The 16,644-nt window shown below is 38.4% G+C and overlaps 1 protein-coding gene across 5 annotated transcripts in view; it reads right to left on the bottom strand.

The window, feature by feature from the left end:
• HACE1 (HECT domain and ankyrin repeat containing E3 ubiquitin protein ligase 1) overlaps window positions 1–16,644 on the bottom strand; it is an 80,740-nt gene that overhangs the window by 14,163 nt on the left and 49,933 nt on the right. For all 5 annotated transcript variants that reach the window (XM_072141891.1, XM_072141887.1, XM_072141890.1 and 2 more), the window contains exons 15-20: window positions 13,850–13,961; window positions 13,674–13,771; window positions 12,064–12,151; window positions 11,828–11,977; window positions 8,950–9,146; window positions 2,659–2,790 (exon numbers count right to left, since the gene is read on the bottom strand). In XM_072141891.1, coding sequence (XP_071997992.1) covers window positions 2,659–2,790; window positions 8,950–9,146; window positions 11,828–11,977; window positions 12,064–12,151; window positions 13,674–13,771; window positions 13,850–13,961 — 777 coding nt within the window. The remainder of the gene's footprint in view (window positions 1–2,658; window positions 2,791–8,949; window positions 9,147–11,827; window positions 11,978–12,063; window positions 12,152–13,673; window positions 13,772–13,849; window positions 13,962–16,644) is intronic.

Below are 16,644 nucleotides of genomic sequence, written 5' to 3'. Positions count from 1 at the left end.
AAGGCCTCCGCAGTGTAATTTAAAATTGCAATAACAGCACAGACATGCATGTTACCGAAATATCAAAGACTATAAGGAAAAAAAATTATATATGTGAAGCAGATTTCAAAAGCTCAGAGCCGCAGCTTTAAAACAGAGATATTTCCTGATATTTAATTGTACAGGGCACCTCTAGCCTTTCAGTGGCAAACAAATGTCTGAATAAAATGTGCGCCATAATCCACATAATAAATGTAAACAATTAATAAGTGTCTTATTTGTCCCCCTGTGAGTGCTCCAGAATTGTATTAGGAAATTACCAGAACTGACTGTGCATATTTATCTTTGCTAGTTAATAATGTGTATCTTTGTGATGTGCAATGTGCAGTAATGCTGGCTTCCTATCTTGCAATTACAGAAAAGCTTATTTGCATTGGAGCCCTTCACAGCACATTGGATTTATTTACTCTGTAGATTACATTTAGAAGACAATACTAAATATGCACAAGAAGATAATTGCAGATAATACATTATGACTTGTATTGTATATATGACTGCTAGATGCCAGAAGAAAAAATATTAGTTCTGCACTGGCCGCCATAGAGCCTACAAAGGAAAATACAGGTTTTGTAACAAAACAGGAGGCTTGGGCAATTTATCGGCTGATTATAGCAATTTAGAAAAAAAGGGAAGAAAAGAAATAACCTACATTTATTCTTTCAAAGTACTGTTGTTTATTTCCCAACATACCATATGATGTCCCTGATGGCAGCCGCATACAGTTTGAGAGAAAGGGCCTTTCAATCACTGCAGAATTTTTAGGTAAAGTGGGATGGAGGATCAATGAATCCACCACTGATCTAGAAAAACATGTACATGCATAAAAGAGGTCAGGGAGATCAAAGGAGATGAGGGGAAAAAACTGTTCTGCCTAAAATTGAAATACCAGTCACTGGACAAGGGAATGGATTGCCAGTTTTCTTTTTTAGTTTATTATAACCTGTTAGTAAAACATTGCATATGTTTCTAATATAGATTTTATTTTCTCACTTTAGATTTATTTGCTTGTTACTCTGGCAATAAAAGAGGTTAAAAGCATGTAGTGATCTACTTTACTGCAGGTGGATAGGGAAATCATTGCTGGCCACAATAAATGTTAAAGCAACTGTTCACAGCACTACGGAAATGGGGCCCAGCACCGGGCCACCGCTGCCTGATGCCTTACACTTAGGGGTTTTCCCAACTTCAGAAGTTATTCCCACTCCACAGGGTAGGGTATAGCTCCTAAATCCATTAGTTTCCAACAGCTAGGACGCTAACCAATCAGGAGAATGGTACCCCCACATGCTCGGCCTGCTGATCCAGCCATCAGCGAGAACGGGATCCCCATTTTACTCATTGCTGGGGTTCATATTCTCATGATTGGGGGTGTGCTGGTTGATGGATCCTCAGCAATTAGGAAGCTATTCCCTATCCCTTTTAATTCCTGACGATTTGCTAAAGGTGTCACCCTATGGTAAGCACATCCAATATTCCCACATACACTTAGTATGACCTAACCATTTTATACAGTTGTCTGCGGTGTTCTTGCGGTTCTTCTTTCACATACTTTATTTCTGAGTTTGCTATCTGTTCCTGATATTGTTTGTTGTTTTTCATATTGCCCTTATCTAGTATTGGAGTAGGGATCCGGCTTATTAGTAGTCCATAGACACTAGGACACTGCAGACTAGAGGTGGTGGTAAGGTAACAAATCTGTGTTCACACTTATTCAGTTTGTGTTTATATATTTGTGTGTACTTTTCAAATGGTTTTATCGTTTTGTGCTCTATATTTACTAATAAAGAATTAAGCATTGTCACTTTAGAGTTGCTTAGTGTTTTATGACATACCCCACTTGCTCTTTGCTTTGTATTATAGTTTTTGTGTATTGGCAATTGTGCTATATTTAAAGCTGTGCAGACCCACCCCCCTTCAGCTGTTGCACTTATTTGCTGTATGGGAGATGGCCCTAAGAGGACTTTGATTTACTCCACCGGTAACTAGGCTTTACAGGACACCAACATTGGAGAATATCAAGGAAAGGAGGGATAAATATTTTTTTACTTGGTCTCACTCTGCTGCCAATAAATAGTTAAAGATTTAGGGTAGTCTAATAATTTTTTTTTCTGAGCATCCATGTTTTGCAGCCTGACTATCATGTCATAAGGCTGAAGTAGAGTTTTAAAGCAGAAGCTGCAACTTTTTCACAGAAGCTGCAGATTTTTAGGGACTAGGGCTCTGGAATGAGGTTGCCCTTTTCAACGTAGTAGCCCTGTGTACTCCTCTGATAGCATTGATATGTTTCATGGCGCATTATGACAAGAAACAATTGCGTGTCCTGCACTGGTTTCCACTAGCTTCAGCTAAGCCAGCTCCAAGGTGACCAGTACATCAGACTTATCTGATGTATGTGCTTTATAAGACAAACATATTGCTGAAAGCTGAACAATAATGAAGTTATTTTATTACATGAAAATATATAAAAGGAAGGAGAGAAGGCCATCAATGTCAGGGATGTGCGATGTGTCTGCCTCAAATAGACAGAACCCTTGCAGCTTAAAAGGGATGTATTGTAAATAAGAAGAATAAAATACTATCACAATATATTAAAGCAATAGTAAACAGTAAAAAGCTCACCAGCTCAAACTCATCAAAAAGCTGTATTAAAGAAGGAGGTATGAACATGTGGAACCCCTGCAAAAATCCATTGATTTGTGGCTGAATGGCTCTTGTCATACGAAGTTCAGTAACAAGCTGGACATATTCTGCCTGTGATAGAAAAAAAATGATTAAAAAAAGAGAAAAGGAAGAAAGAGAGAGTCACCCCAATTCAATGTGCTTCTGTGTGTTTCATTTCTAAAGTAACCCTTCATCTAACATCAAGTATCGCTTTGTAATTTTTTGCAGAAAAAAAAAACCTTTCAATATACATTCCAAGACCAGACATTCTTCAGGAAGACGGCACCTCCATCTTCCATCATTTCATCATTTTCTAGCTGCCAGTAACAGGGCTTTGCGGCTGCTGCATATTAGGCACTGCATTAATCCATACAACAAATTATTATTTTTTTTAAACACCACTGCAAATTACTGAACATACACATAAAATGCATCCTAAATATTGTATAATAAGATTAGTTTTGCAAAAAACTGTCAGGTATTAAAAAGCAGGAATGCAGGAGGTGTAGTGACATCTAGTGGAAGCCAAGGATCCTCATAAGGGATACAGAACACCATTAAATAGTACCATACAATGATGTATGTGTAATACGAAGCTCTGCAGTGTGTTGTACAAATACAAACATGTACAGTAAAAGGATTCCATACTGATTATTCTGAAGACAAAGAATATCAGTACCGTATTTAATGGTACCGTATTTAAATTGAGTGGAACCAAACTGGTCAAGTTTACACCATGCAATGGAGAATTGATAATGATCAACTTTTTTAACCCCTAAATGTTCAGGACTGAAAAAGACAAATGAAATATTCAAATTAAGATTTTTATTTGCGGTTCTATCAAAATGTTTTGTGTGCCCGTTTCTCTGAAAATAAGACCTACCCCGAAAACAAGCCCTAGTTACAAATGGCTATATCTTAACACTTTTTGACACAAAGAAGCACAATTTCTGTAATATTAAAAGAGGAAAATCTCCACTGTTAACATTAGAGGAAATCTACCATTTGTTTTAATGCATTCTGAACCATACCTTGAGAATGCAGTAGTGACAATGATGCAGAAACATATCTTGCTTAATCCCTGAACTGAGTGGTTTTGCTCAAAACCACATTGGGGGAGATTTATTAATCTGTCCACGACAGAATTCTGTCATAGTTTGCACTAAAAAAAAAAAAAAAACCCTGTCTGTACCACATTTATAAAGGGTTTTAGACAGTTTTCTGACTCTCCTACGACTAGCTCGACAAAGGGGGCATGGCCTCACACCAAAGTAAGCCAACTAATAGGAAGTGCAGAGTATGAATAGCCAGTCTTATACTAGGACATAGTTATCATCCAGCAATAGACACTTGTATAAATCTGATACAGAACAAAACTGTCTAGTCTAACTTTGCACGGTCTAACCTTAGGAAACTTTTTTTAATCCGCCCCATTACTTTCACATACACAGGAGCTGCCTGAACTGTCCATACAGGACTAATCAACCTGAGCTGGATGACTCATACACAGCAGCCGGGTGGTACAGTGATTGCTTACTTCTGCCTGTCAGGTACAGCAAAGTGATGACGTATTCTCGGCTTATGCTGGGCAGGACAAGGCTGAAGCAGTACATAATTAGGGTTAAGAGGAGAAACCCTGGGCAGGAGTGACAGAGCCTCATTATCAGAATTGTAAAATTGTTTTTACAGCGAAACCACTCAGTTCAGGTATTAAAAAAGATATATGTTTCTGCATCAGTGTAGCTACAGCATTCTCAAGGTATTTTTGGTTCATAATGCATAAAAGCAAATGGTAGATTTCCTTTAAAGGAAAATCCTTCTCAAGGCTTGAGAAAGGATTCAGAAGAGGATCCGAAACGTAGCACTTGGGTGAATAAAGTACCCACTCTTTTTAATATTGTGGTGTGCAGCCTATTTTTTACTTTTATGTATGAAGAGGTGGAGAGTCAAACCACTGAGAAGGGCGAGCACCCAAACTAAGCTTCCTATAGTGGTGCAGCTGTGAACTTGATTAATATATGCATACATATTTTTTTTTTTTTTGTTCTCATTTAACTTTAGGTGACCAGGGAACTACTAACCACACCAAGACTACCAGGAAAATGGTTATTAGCCTATTCACTCAAGCAGACAACAAGGTTCATCAATACCCCTTGACTTCCATCCATTACTCTATATACTCTAAGGTGAGAATATAAAATATTTTAAATAGAGTGCTAAAATCCTACACTTGAATCTTGCACATTCTCTCTTCTCTACCCCTATCACTCACACACAGATACTCCCTATGTGAGGTAACTTTTCCAGACAGGCACCATTTAAGTCGGACATTTAAGAGAGAGATGGTTGTAAAAATAATTAATACATTGAAATAATTCATAATTAATAATTGTAACTTCAAGTACACGAAGAAAGATGGGACACCATTCTGACAGAAATGTAATACAAAATAAATCTGATTTTATATCTAGTGAAACATGAAAATTCACAGAAAATAAGAGTAAGTTATGGGGCTTGGTGCATGTACTACCTGGTGAAAACAGACTTTGGAAAGACATCCAAGGAAGCTTAGCCTATCATAGAAATGGAAATTTTCCAGGTTCAGAATTATAGAAATATTACATTTTTATTTAAAATTGGTGCCCTGGCAGGCAAAGCTGTACAAAATATATCTATCCCTCCGGGTATTCTATTTCTGTAAAGACTTGTTAAAAAGTAAGCTTGGTTCACAGGTATACAACAAATGCATGAGATCTGTGGTGTGTACAACCTCTCCCTCACTAGACAGCAGGTGCTTACAAAGCTTCCATAATGGGAGGAAGGATCAAGTGCTTTCTCTCTGAATGGAATTCACTAATAAATGTGTATGGAGGTGATGTTCTTTCTTGGACAAGTAACTCCATTTGCACTCTGGCAGATGGCCAGATTACAGGGAGTACAAAAGGGCAATTGACCAGGGGCCTCCACAACCATGGTCCTTTAAACCTTTCTCAGACACTCCCAGCTGCTAAGCAAGAGAGTCTGAAAAGAATCGTACTTACAACAATGTAAACGTTTTAATACAAGGAAGAAGAGGTTTTTATTTTATTATTTTTTTATGCAGCTTTAGCAATAGATCTCTGGAAGCAATCGCCACACAGGAAGTCTTTGTGCTCCATTTGCTTGCACTGATAAGTAGAATCCGGGGACAGCGTTCCTCCTTGGGGAGAGCGCCTTCCAAGAAGCGCCTCTAGAAGCACAGTTTTCTTTTTCTTTGGAGAACTAATTTGCATAGCTGATAAGCATAAGAAATACATTGGTCTAAGATGTTTCTAATGGCAGAAGGAGAGGGACATAGCAGCTGTCAGACCCCTCTCCCGGTACCTAAGGATCAAAGTGGAACTTTAAAATAGACCAAATTGGGTTACTGTTATGTCCAAAATTAAAATGTAACAAAAAAGGGGCAGTTTTAGAGGTCAAAAAGAGGGATTGCTAGAAAGGTTATTGGTAATATGTTAGTTAAGTGTTGTAAAAGCTGTGAACGTGTCCCTTTAAACTAGCCATTGTGAGCCATTTTACACTAAGATTACACTGTCTAAATATTAGACAGAATAAGTAAATATGTCCCATTAAAATGATGCAGTTTTCTTGGTAAAAAATTGACAGTGGAATACAAAGTCAAAGATGTATAGAGAGGTTTAAAGGAGCATCTTCTGCCTACAAATTCTGTCCACACAGTCATGAATTGAATGTCCACCCTGTGAAGATCATTCCTAATCGCTCTTAAATAATCCAAGCATTTACCAAACTGTCTTTATTCCATAAGGACAGTTCCATTAATTAAATATATTAAATGAAAGTCTGCTATATAAAATGAGAAGCTAGACATCCTTCCATGGCAGCATGTACCAGAATTCACAAGACCTTACCTAAACAAAGTGCTCGTCTATTTTGCTGTGCTTTTCTATTGAATGTCTGTGTCTTGCAGATGTATGCATTTCACAAGGTAAAAAGAAATTGCAGGAGCTCCCCTCCAGCAATTGTTAAGAGGTCAGCACTCGGCAGACTAAGGAAAAACACGCAGCTAAAATGTTTACAGTGTGGATTCAAGCAGGTACAAAACACTGATTCATTCCAGCAGGATAGGTTTTTATCAATTGCTTTATCAGAAACGCGATTAACTAGAAAATTAGTGCATCAAAGGACACAAAGCGCTTTTCCACATTCATAGTTAATTGAACGCCTGTCTAAAGCAGAATAAGCATAGCAATTATAAGTGGAGACTCGTCTCTAAATGATATCCTTGGAATAAAGCGTGCACTTATGTGCTGTGTAATCTCATTGCCTTCACAGCCGTACTTTAACCTTTACTGTACTACAGTGCTCTGATTTTATATAATTACAAGGATTTGGTAACGTAAGCGTGTGTGTGCGCGCATATGTGTTTATATACATACACACACTCATACACGATACTGTATATACACAGACACACACAAACACTTGCAGAAGAACATATTTTTTGGACTGCAGAACCTGCCGGCTGTGTGAAGATTTCTTGCGCTTTATGTGGTAGCCTTTTCATGTGCACTATGTCTTGGAAGACATTTCCAGCTAATGAAATGTACTTTACTGCGATCCTCAAAGTGAAAAAAAAAAAAAAGAATGTGCCAAACAGCCCTGAATACCAACCTAAGTGTCTGCTTACTGAACAGTCTCTCCCAAAGACTTGCAGGAGGAGAGTGTGGGTGGTGATCTTCAGAGCGCACATTCAATGTCAAGGCTAATAGTATAAATGAAGCCGAGCAGCGAATGTAGACTAGTAAAGCAGAAATGTTTCAAAAGCAAATTTCTGGAATAACGATATGGACTATTAACAGTACAACAAGAAGCCCCACGCTATAGGAAAAAGAGAAAAAAGGTCTAAAACAGAAGATTTAACCCTGTAACTGGAGAAAGCGAAGAACGTTGCCTGGTTCCCCTAGAAACTAAACTAGATCTAATCTATCAAGGCACATACATTTCCATCCATTTATTGTCTGGGTTAATAGTTTCCATGAAAAACATTTCAAATCATTACTCTAATGTCCTTTCTTAGTAAGCCATTAAGACAGAATAATAAAGACCGGCAGAAAGCTGCAGCCTCTTACTGTTACTTAAAAGATGTTTAAAAAAAAATGAAAATTAAAGTGTGATTAAAAATGAAAATAGAAAGAGAAATGAGTGAACACCCCCCAGCCACTGCAAAATGTATTTCTAATATCTATCCATCACATATTCATGGTTAAATATTCATGACATTCTCTTCCCAGAACAAGCCTGGCCTGACCTGTAACTGGCACAATTTCTTTAGCCGGTGTCAGACAATGCAGTTGTCACTTTATCTTAGAACAAGGTCTTTACGTAACAAACACTTTCCATATGACACATAATTTATAGCTATGAATTTCCCAGCATTTGTACATATGTAAGAAAAATAGCATACACGCCATTACCTAGCCTTCAGCCCTAAATCACCCAAGTCTTCAATCATGCATCATTGTTCTCTCCCCAGACAAAAAAAAAACGGAGACATTTACTGAAACATAAGGCAGGGTTCTCCCTGGAAGTCAATCTGTGAATTTGTCATAAGAAAATGGATGTTCATAATTAAAATTGTGACAGAGACCAGAATCTAAACATTTTTCTGCGCTGACGCTATGTGACAAATGATGGAAATAAGCACCATGACACATAATGCAGATTATTTCTGCTAAACCCAGCTAATAAATGGTAGACTGCCATGATTTTCAGACCGTGCAATGCTGTTGGGATAGCATGCTGCTGATTAAAAAGAAATATTAATAAAGGGAGACAGACGCTGCACCCAAAATAACATCAGAGGTTGCGGTAATATTGAGTGCCACCTCTCAGCACCATGCAAAGCATTATGTATAATTTATAGGAACAGAGGAAGTCATCTTGATGGGCTCTTATCTCGAGAAACTTCTCTGCCGTTACTTTTCAGCAAAGGCGAAAACCTGCAAACTCCCAGCACATGTCTAGGGAATTCCAATGAATCCAAAAGTTTTGCAACAGTTATTAATATGATGGATTAGTAATGTCACTGACTAATGGCAGCAGAGAGACTCCAAAAGGTGTTGAATTTTCCATACAGATATCATACCCCAGTGGAACAGATACAGTAATTTCGGTACGATATCAGAGCGTGAAGTGTATCTTTACAGAGACCGTTTACAAGCACATCTTGACACTGATCTCATCACTCACCTTGTTCTCCTGTGTAACAACTATGCTCGCCCCTCCTGGTTTTAAGGGCACTTCTTCCATAGCTCCAAACACATCAGTCTCCACAGAGAACGTAAGTTCCAGTCCCAGGTCACTAATATCATTATCTAAAATCCACTGCAAGTTCTTTGCGTATTCTGGGTCAATGGAGGCCACGTCCTGATAATTTACTGGGATACCTGCAGTATTAAAGCATGCAGATATTTAGGAAGAGATTTCTCTCCGTCCAATTTACTAGTTCATGAATTTATAGCACAAGGCTGCCCTCTTCAGGAGAACTAACTTACTGCAAGTAAATGAAATATGAATAGAGTGTGGCTAATTTTGTATACCACATATTTGTGTGTCTTTCAGAGAAGATATATGGTCTGTAACAGTTACCATGCCAGTAGTGGATTCTTGTGCTAAGCTGTTTAAATGATGTGTTATAAATGGTAATAGTTACAGGTATATGCAAAGAACATCACAATGTGAACACAGCCTTAGACTGGAAGAAATCTCGCTATGCAAGTATAGAATGGGATTCATTAGACAATCGGTAGTAAGTCTATGCCAGGAATCCTTCAGATGTATCCTTATAGCACAGAACAGAAGTAAGATGTGAATGTAGCTTAGCACTTGTCATGGAAATGTGGCTATTTCCACAATATTTTTGCAGGACTACAATATCTATTTTTTGAAAATACTAAGCCCTGTGTTCCTATTATAAAAACATGCAGTATATTGACATTTTATAACGTTGGGGAAGTAGCTACTGAGTACTAAGTCCTAGACTAGACAATTTCTAAAAAGTGGCAGAATTATCACAGTGGCTTAACCAGAATGATAAATGTGGATGGTAAACTATACATTTTTGGCTTGTCTATTTTATCACTGGATGTCATTTTCTTAAAGAATTACTCACTCAAAATGTTTATTCTTTGGCCTATTAGAAAAAGTACATTATATGAACTGTAGTCATTGTAATACTGTTTAGCTGTGCAATGTAAATGACTCTGGCTCTCAGACACAGTAGAAGAGTCGTGGAGTCAAAAAATATTTAATAAATTGTTACAATGAATTCACTGCCGTATGTACTGAATATTGCTTTTCATAAGAATTTGGGGACATTACTGAATGTCCTATAAATGACTGTTCTATTCCTGATCTAAGGATGTAGGCTTTCAGTTGAGATGAATGTGGATGCACTTTTTGCTCATGCTCAGTAGTAAAGCTCCTCCCCTACAAATCAAAGGGGAAGGAATGTCAACACTTATCTCATCTTAGAATAGAATGGATTACGGTTGGATTTTCCAGGGTATGTGTTAACTGCTCTGATGGATTCTATACACTATACATAAAATATGATGCAGCAAAGACTTACCGGCTATGGCAAGGGCTCAGCCCGTGAGCCCTCTCCATGTACCTGCACGTCGGTAAGAGGTTAAAGCCAATCATGTTATCTAGCACTGCAGCATTAAGATGTGAAACACTTAGTGAGCGCTTCCCATTAGACAAAACTGTTCACGAGGCAATTTCTCTAAATCTAAAAAGTTGCTTGTGACGTTTGGTTACTGCATTGTCAGTGAAGAGAGGCTGTTGTCTTGCCTCACAATAATTAGGTCACACTTGATGTCATCTATGAAGGTGCATCTGATGGAGGCAATACTGTTTCTAAGAATGAAATCATAGACTCACTAAACAAATATTATTCAGTGCATTTTTGTTAAAAACTGTATTTTCCATAGTGTTTTGCATAATTACAACTTATTAAAGGAAATCAACCACTGAAGAAAAGAAAGTTATAATTAGAAGCAAGGAACGCGGGAACAAGATGTCTGGTGCTCCGGGCTACTAATTATGCACGCCCCCGGACAACCATCTCCCATCTCACGTGACATCACCTCGCTCTCCCATGTTCCCAGCATGGGAAAAGGAGATGCGTGGGCGTGCATAATTAGCAGCCTGGAGCTCCAGACATCTTGTTCCCGCGCTCCAAGCTGCTATTTATAACTTTCTTTTCTAGGTCGCCCAGCGCTATCTGTTGCTAGCCTTGACACGCCTGGATCAAGATGAAGAGTATCTGAGGTGAATATTTTACCTTTTTTGTGTGTTTTTTCATTGGTTGCTATCCATTAAAGTTCTATGGTTGTGTTCCAATAAATATTTTTTATGTTTTAAGTCATAAGTTATTCTAACATAGTGGTGATAAAAAAAAGCCTTATTATTACTGTCAATTTATCACTTAAACATGCATGTATGTGGGAGTCAGAGTCTGGGATTTGGCTTACTGACTCCACAGCCATGGGAAATCAAGAGGTGTTGCATTGCGAGCCAGCTCTTGATGTTCGCCCCACTCCACATTGCGACACTCACTCGGGACTTTTAGTCTATCAAGCCCACAACAAGGTGTCTGGATTCAGAATTCAGAAACTGGAGAGGCTGTAGCTAATGCAGTGGTGGGAGCCCTCCCTGAGCCCTCCCTGACAACAAGGAGGGGGTAAGTATAGTAATGCCCCCCAGTGTCTCACAATTATCATGTAGATTAGTATGTATTGAAATTGTCACATTCCCGACATACAAGTAGCTCTGTAGGGGATTATAATAAGTCTTTGGGTGTCAACGCCGCCCCACCAGCCATGACAATCAGCTAAGCAGCAAAACATGCAAGCCATAAGCTGTTAAATGAAGAAATGAACATCACAAATAATATACATTATATAAACCCATGGCCTGTTATTAGTTCCCTTACACCACTGAATTTGGCGGACCAACTCTGTGAATAGCCCACGGTCTATTACACAGTTAATCTGCCAATTCCAGGCCAAGTCCAATTCACATAATCAGCCATCAAAGAAAGTGGAATTATTCTCATTCATACCAAGGATGTGCTTGTAAAATGACCTGGTGAAGTAAATATTGACCAGTTGTCTGTGATAAAGTGCAAGTCCAAGGATCTCGCCAGCAAATCTGAAGTAATTCAAGTGATCTGGATTGACTGAGGAGTTACTATTTGGCTGGAAAGTTGTTCCTATGCAAAAAATTATAAGAAAACAGAGAAGTAAATATATACCAGAGTATGGTAATGCATCCACAGAGTGATATGTGCATACCTACCATCTGCCGATTGTGTGAAAAGTGCATAATCAGGATTGATGATCTCTGAAGACAAAATATCAAACCACTCCCTTACAACTCCTTGACCCTACAATACAAATGCATATACAGAAGTATTTCGGTTAGTTTATTGTCATAACAAAAGTCATGTATGAAAACAGAGCTGTTTTATATAAAGCTACGCCTAATGCTTGGGTGTATTATGCATGCATATATGGCACTGTGTGGGTGGCCTGCCTCCGATGGCAGTCGTGGATGCTGGGAAGTTTAAAAAATGCTCCTGGGAAACCCACGCTGGTGTTGGTGCAGTAGATGTGGCTGATGTGTTTACAAGCGCTGGCAGCGGATGGCTGAATCAGATATACAGCACTATGGGATTATCCTTTTTTTTGGATAATGTATACATTGTATACATTGGAACAGAGGTTTCACTGACTTTTTTTCCAGAAGGGTAATAATGCCACTCTCGCCATTTTTGAGGAGTATTTTTAGACGAGGAGGAGTATGACATTTTCAGTATTACAAATAAATAAATCCTGGCCAAATCCTGAGACAATTATAGTACTTTAATTTAATTTATTAGAGAAAGGGTGCACAACCTTTTTTTTTGTCTCCTAAGAAATTTCAATCTACAACCCAGACTATGACTGATGGCTCAGACCCCCCCTGTTCAGGCTGTGGCTGATGCCCCAGAACATCCCTTCCTGGCTGTGACTGCCACAATACAGGATCGAGCTGTCACACTAACAGCTCTATCCATTCAATGGAATTGTGTGCAGGAGTGCACACTGCCATAGGGACGAGCAGAGCTCACTCCCAGCCGCTGCAGAAGGATAAAGGACTAGATATCTGAGCTCTGGTCACTTGACCTTCTACCGGCCCGTGAGTGGCAGCAGTGAAGTGAAGGGAAGAAGCTCATGTCCCGACATAGGGAGAGAGGAGAATAGTCTGATGCGGATTTATGTGCATCGGACTATCAGACTATTTTTGAGTAGAATAACCTCTGTACACGAGTCACAGATACAGGGAGTAAAGATATCACCGAAGCTCAACCCATTTTAATCGATGTGTGTGAATATTTCGACAATAAATACCAATCTCCTTAAACCTTGGTGATCTGCAAGATTGGCTGTTTTTTTCCATCTGAAAGCAAGATTTTGTTAAATGGATCAATGAAAGTTGTTCCAGGTAAAATCAAAAGACAAAGGGGTATTGTCTTCGTCTAGAGAAAACAAGGTTTAATCACCAGAGGTGACAGGGCTTTTTTACTGTGAAAACTGTCAATCTGTGGAATAGCCTGCCTCATGCGCTGGTCACAGCAGGGACAGCGGATAGCTTCAAGAATGACCTAGATGCCTTTTTACAACTAAATAACATTGATGGCTATGTTAGAAAATTGGGGCGTTTCCCTTACATGCCTTCTTTAGCTGAACTGAAAGGACATATTTCTTTTTACAACTATATTAACTATGTAATGTTGGAGACTCCCAGGTTTTCTCCATGTAACATCTTTAAAGTGAATTAAATCCCTGAAGTCTACATGCCCTCTTCTCCTCTAAACAAAGCGATGATAGATTTGTGTTCATGGAATTTGAAGAACTATGACATACCATGCCTTCTTCCCCATGGAACCGCACTGCAATTCCCTGCTTGAGCTTTTCACTATTTGATTTAAAGACTACTTCGCAGCTACTCCTAAAAATAGAATCTAAAGATGTAAAAGGATTAATCACATTCTTTGTAAGATGTTAAATCTGAAAACTTTATACCGATGACAAACCCATACCTCTATGAATAAGCAATATGTCGTTCTCACTGACAGGTCTGTGTACCATCTCAGAGTCAGGCTGTCCAGAATGTAGGTGTTCATAGAACCATTCACATCGCTCTTTAAAAGGCTGAAATATATGAGAACGTAAGCCAAGCATTAGGTCTTCAAATATAGCTCCGTCACAAAATTTAGTCTGTTATCATTGGCTTATGTCTTCTTATACTCCATATGTGAACACGCATGTATCCAAATAAACTCGTCTGTACTGGCATGTTATGTCTAGACATGGGAAAGAGAGAGTGCTGAGCTGCAACTGAAAAAATCCCAGAATAACCAGGCAATACATGAAAAATGCAATGAGGACCTAAGAAGAATCTACATAAGGCATCCTAGCAGACATCTATTTTCTAACAAGTTTACCATGTCCTGTGTTGATTTGCAACAGAAATACCCCCATGTAGTTGGGTGACCACAAAGCAACGCTAAGGTATTTATATATTTGGCCCAATAGAGAAGAGCTTGACACTTAATTGTTTATACCAGGTTTTATACAGGACAACTAGTCAGAAGAGTAGATGCTGTCATCGTTAGTGGTTGATGGAGAGTGTGTGAGCTGTTATGGTAAAATGAAGGGTGGCGCAGCATGATTAACAAAAGAGGGTCCTGTAGGGGAATGATAGAGGGAATGGTAAACTGAGGGGGAATATGGATATTAAACTACATAGATTCAAGTGGTTGTCAAAAACCCTGCACTTAACGTCAGAGCCCATTTTGGCCTTCCTGACCAATTCCTACTTTTAAAATCTAACGTGTGTCTCATTATTTGGCAATAACTTTGGATCATTTTAACAGCTGATTTCGAGATTGTTTTCTCATAAACCATTGTACTTCATTTTAGTTTAACAACATGGGTGATTTTTTTGCATTTAGTTGGCCAAAATGTTTACAATTGTTAAATTTTTAAAGATCAAAATGTTCTGCTTTCCAGGCAGTCACAACACCCAAATAACCTGATAAAGAAAACATTTGGGGAATGTTAGTTATCACAACACGGTTTTTAATGCATTCTCTCATGTTTCTATGATCTTAGGAGGCTTAGAACTTTAGGTGCAATTTCTCACATTTCTATGAAAATGTTTTGTGGAACCTGCTCAGCTGTCATGTGACTTTGAGAGGCCTAAATAATAGTAAAAACCGCACATTAACTTATTTTAGGAACTGCAAACTCAATGTTTGAAAAACAACCCTTAGGTGTTTCATGTGGTATTCAGAAATCATATTTTTTTTTCACATTCATTTACATTACTACGTTCATTTAGGCCAAGAAAATTACACGTTCACAATGGATTAAAATACAAAATGCACCATAAAGTTTGATACTCAATTTTTACCAAGTATAATAAATACTTTATATGTGGTGGTAAACTTCTGGGGCACACGGACGGACATTGAAGGGAAGGAGCGCCATTCAGAGCACATATGTATTGTCACGTTTTACAGGTGATAGAAATGTAAATTTTGGGGGAAGGTGGTGATGTAAGGGCTTATTTTTTGGTGGATGAGATTCAGTTTATAGATACTTCATTATGGGGTGTCTATAGCTTATTGATGAGACTTTATTAACTCTTTCATGGTGGAAGAAAAGAAAATCATTAATTCTTATTTCAATTTTTAGCCTTACTTGTTCGCCGTTAACCATAACTTGAAATAAATATGCTATCTTTATTTTATGGGTCATTACGGTCAGGGTGATACATTAACCCCTTCCCGCTGCGGCCCTTTTTCGATTTTGCGGTTTCATTTTTCACTCCCCACATTCAAAAATCTGTAACTTTTTTATTTTTCCATGTACAGAGCTGTGTGATGGCTTATTTTCTGCGTAACAAATTACACTTCAAAATTGTGGTATTTAATATTCCATGCCGTGTACCGGGAAAAAAATTCCAAATGCAGTGAAATTGGTAAAAAAATGCATTTGTGCCGTTTTCTTGTGGGCTTGGATTTTACGGATTTCACTGTGCACCCCAAATGACATGTCTACTTCATTCTTTGGGTCGGTACGATTATGGGGATACCAAATTTATATAGGTTTTATAATGTTTTCATACATTTAAAAAAATTAAAACCTCCTGTACAAAATGTTTTTGGGGGGATTTTGCCATCTTCTGGGGCTAATAACTTTTTCATACTTTGGTGTATGGAGCTGTGGGTGGTGTCGTTCTTTAAGGATTTTGATGACGTTTACAATGTTATCATTTTTAGGACTGAACGACCTTTTGATCACTTTTTATAGAATTTTACATTTTCGAATTTGGGCGCGATTTTCCGTTACGGGGTTAAACGCAGTGAAAAACCGTTATCATATTTTGATAGATCGGGCATTTTCGGACGCGGCGATACCTAATGTGTTTATGATTTTTACTATTTATTTATATTTATATCAATTCTAGGGAAAGGGGGGCGATTTGAATTTTTAGGTTTTTTTATTATAATTTTTTTATTTTAACTTTTTTTTAATTTTTATTTTTACTATTTTTCAGACTCCCTAGGGTACTTTAACCCTAGGGTGTCTGTACGATCCTATCATATACTGCCATACTACAGTATGGCAGTATATGGGGATTTTACTACTCATACATTACAATGTGCTGACCGCACATGGTAATGAATGGGTTAACCCGAAGTAGCTTCGGGTCTTCGTGAGACCCGAAGCTACCATGGCGACGGATTGCCGCTCCCCGATGACGTCACGGGGAGCGACGATCCACGGAAAGATGGCGGCGGCCGCGCGCCGCCGTCTTTTTGGAGCC

This window comes from Engystomops pustulosus, chromosome 3 (assembly GCF_040894005.1).
Source record: "Engystomops pustulosus chromosome 3, aEngPut4.maternal, whole genome shotgun sequence".
Taxonomy (NCBI): Eukaryota; Metazoa; Chordata; class Amphibia; order Anura; family Leptodactylidae; genus Engystomops; species Engystomops pustulosus.
The sequence above is the reverse complement of the archived record's forward strand: the minus strand, read 5'-3'. Positions and strand labels throughout refer to the sequence as shown.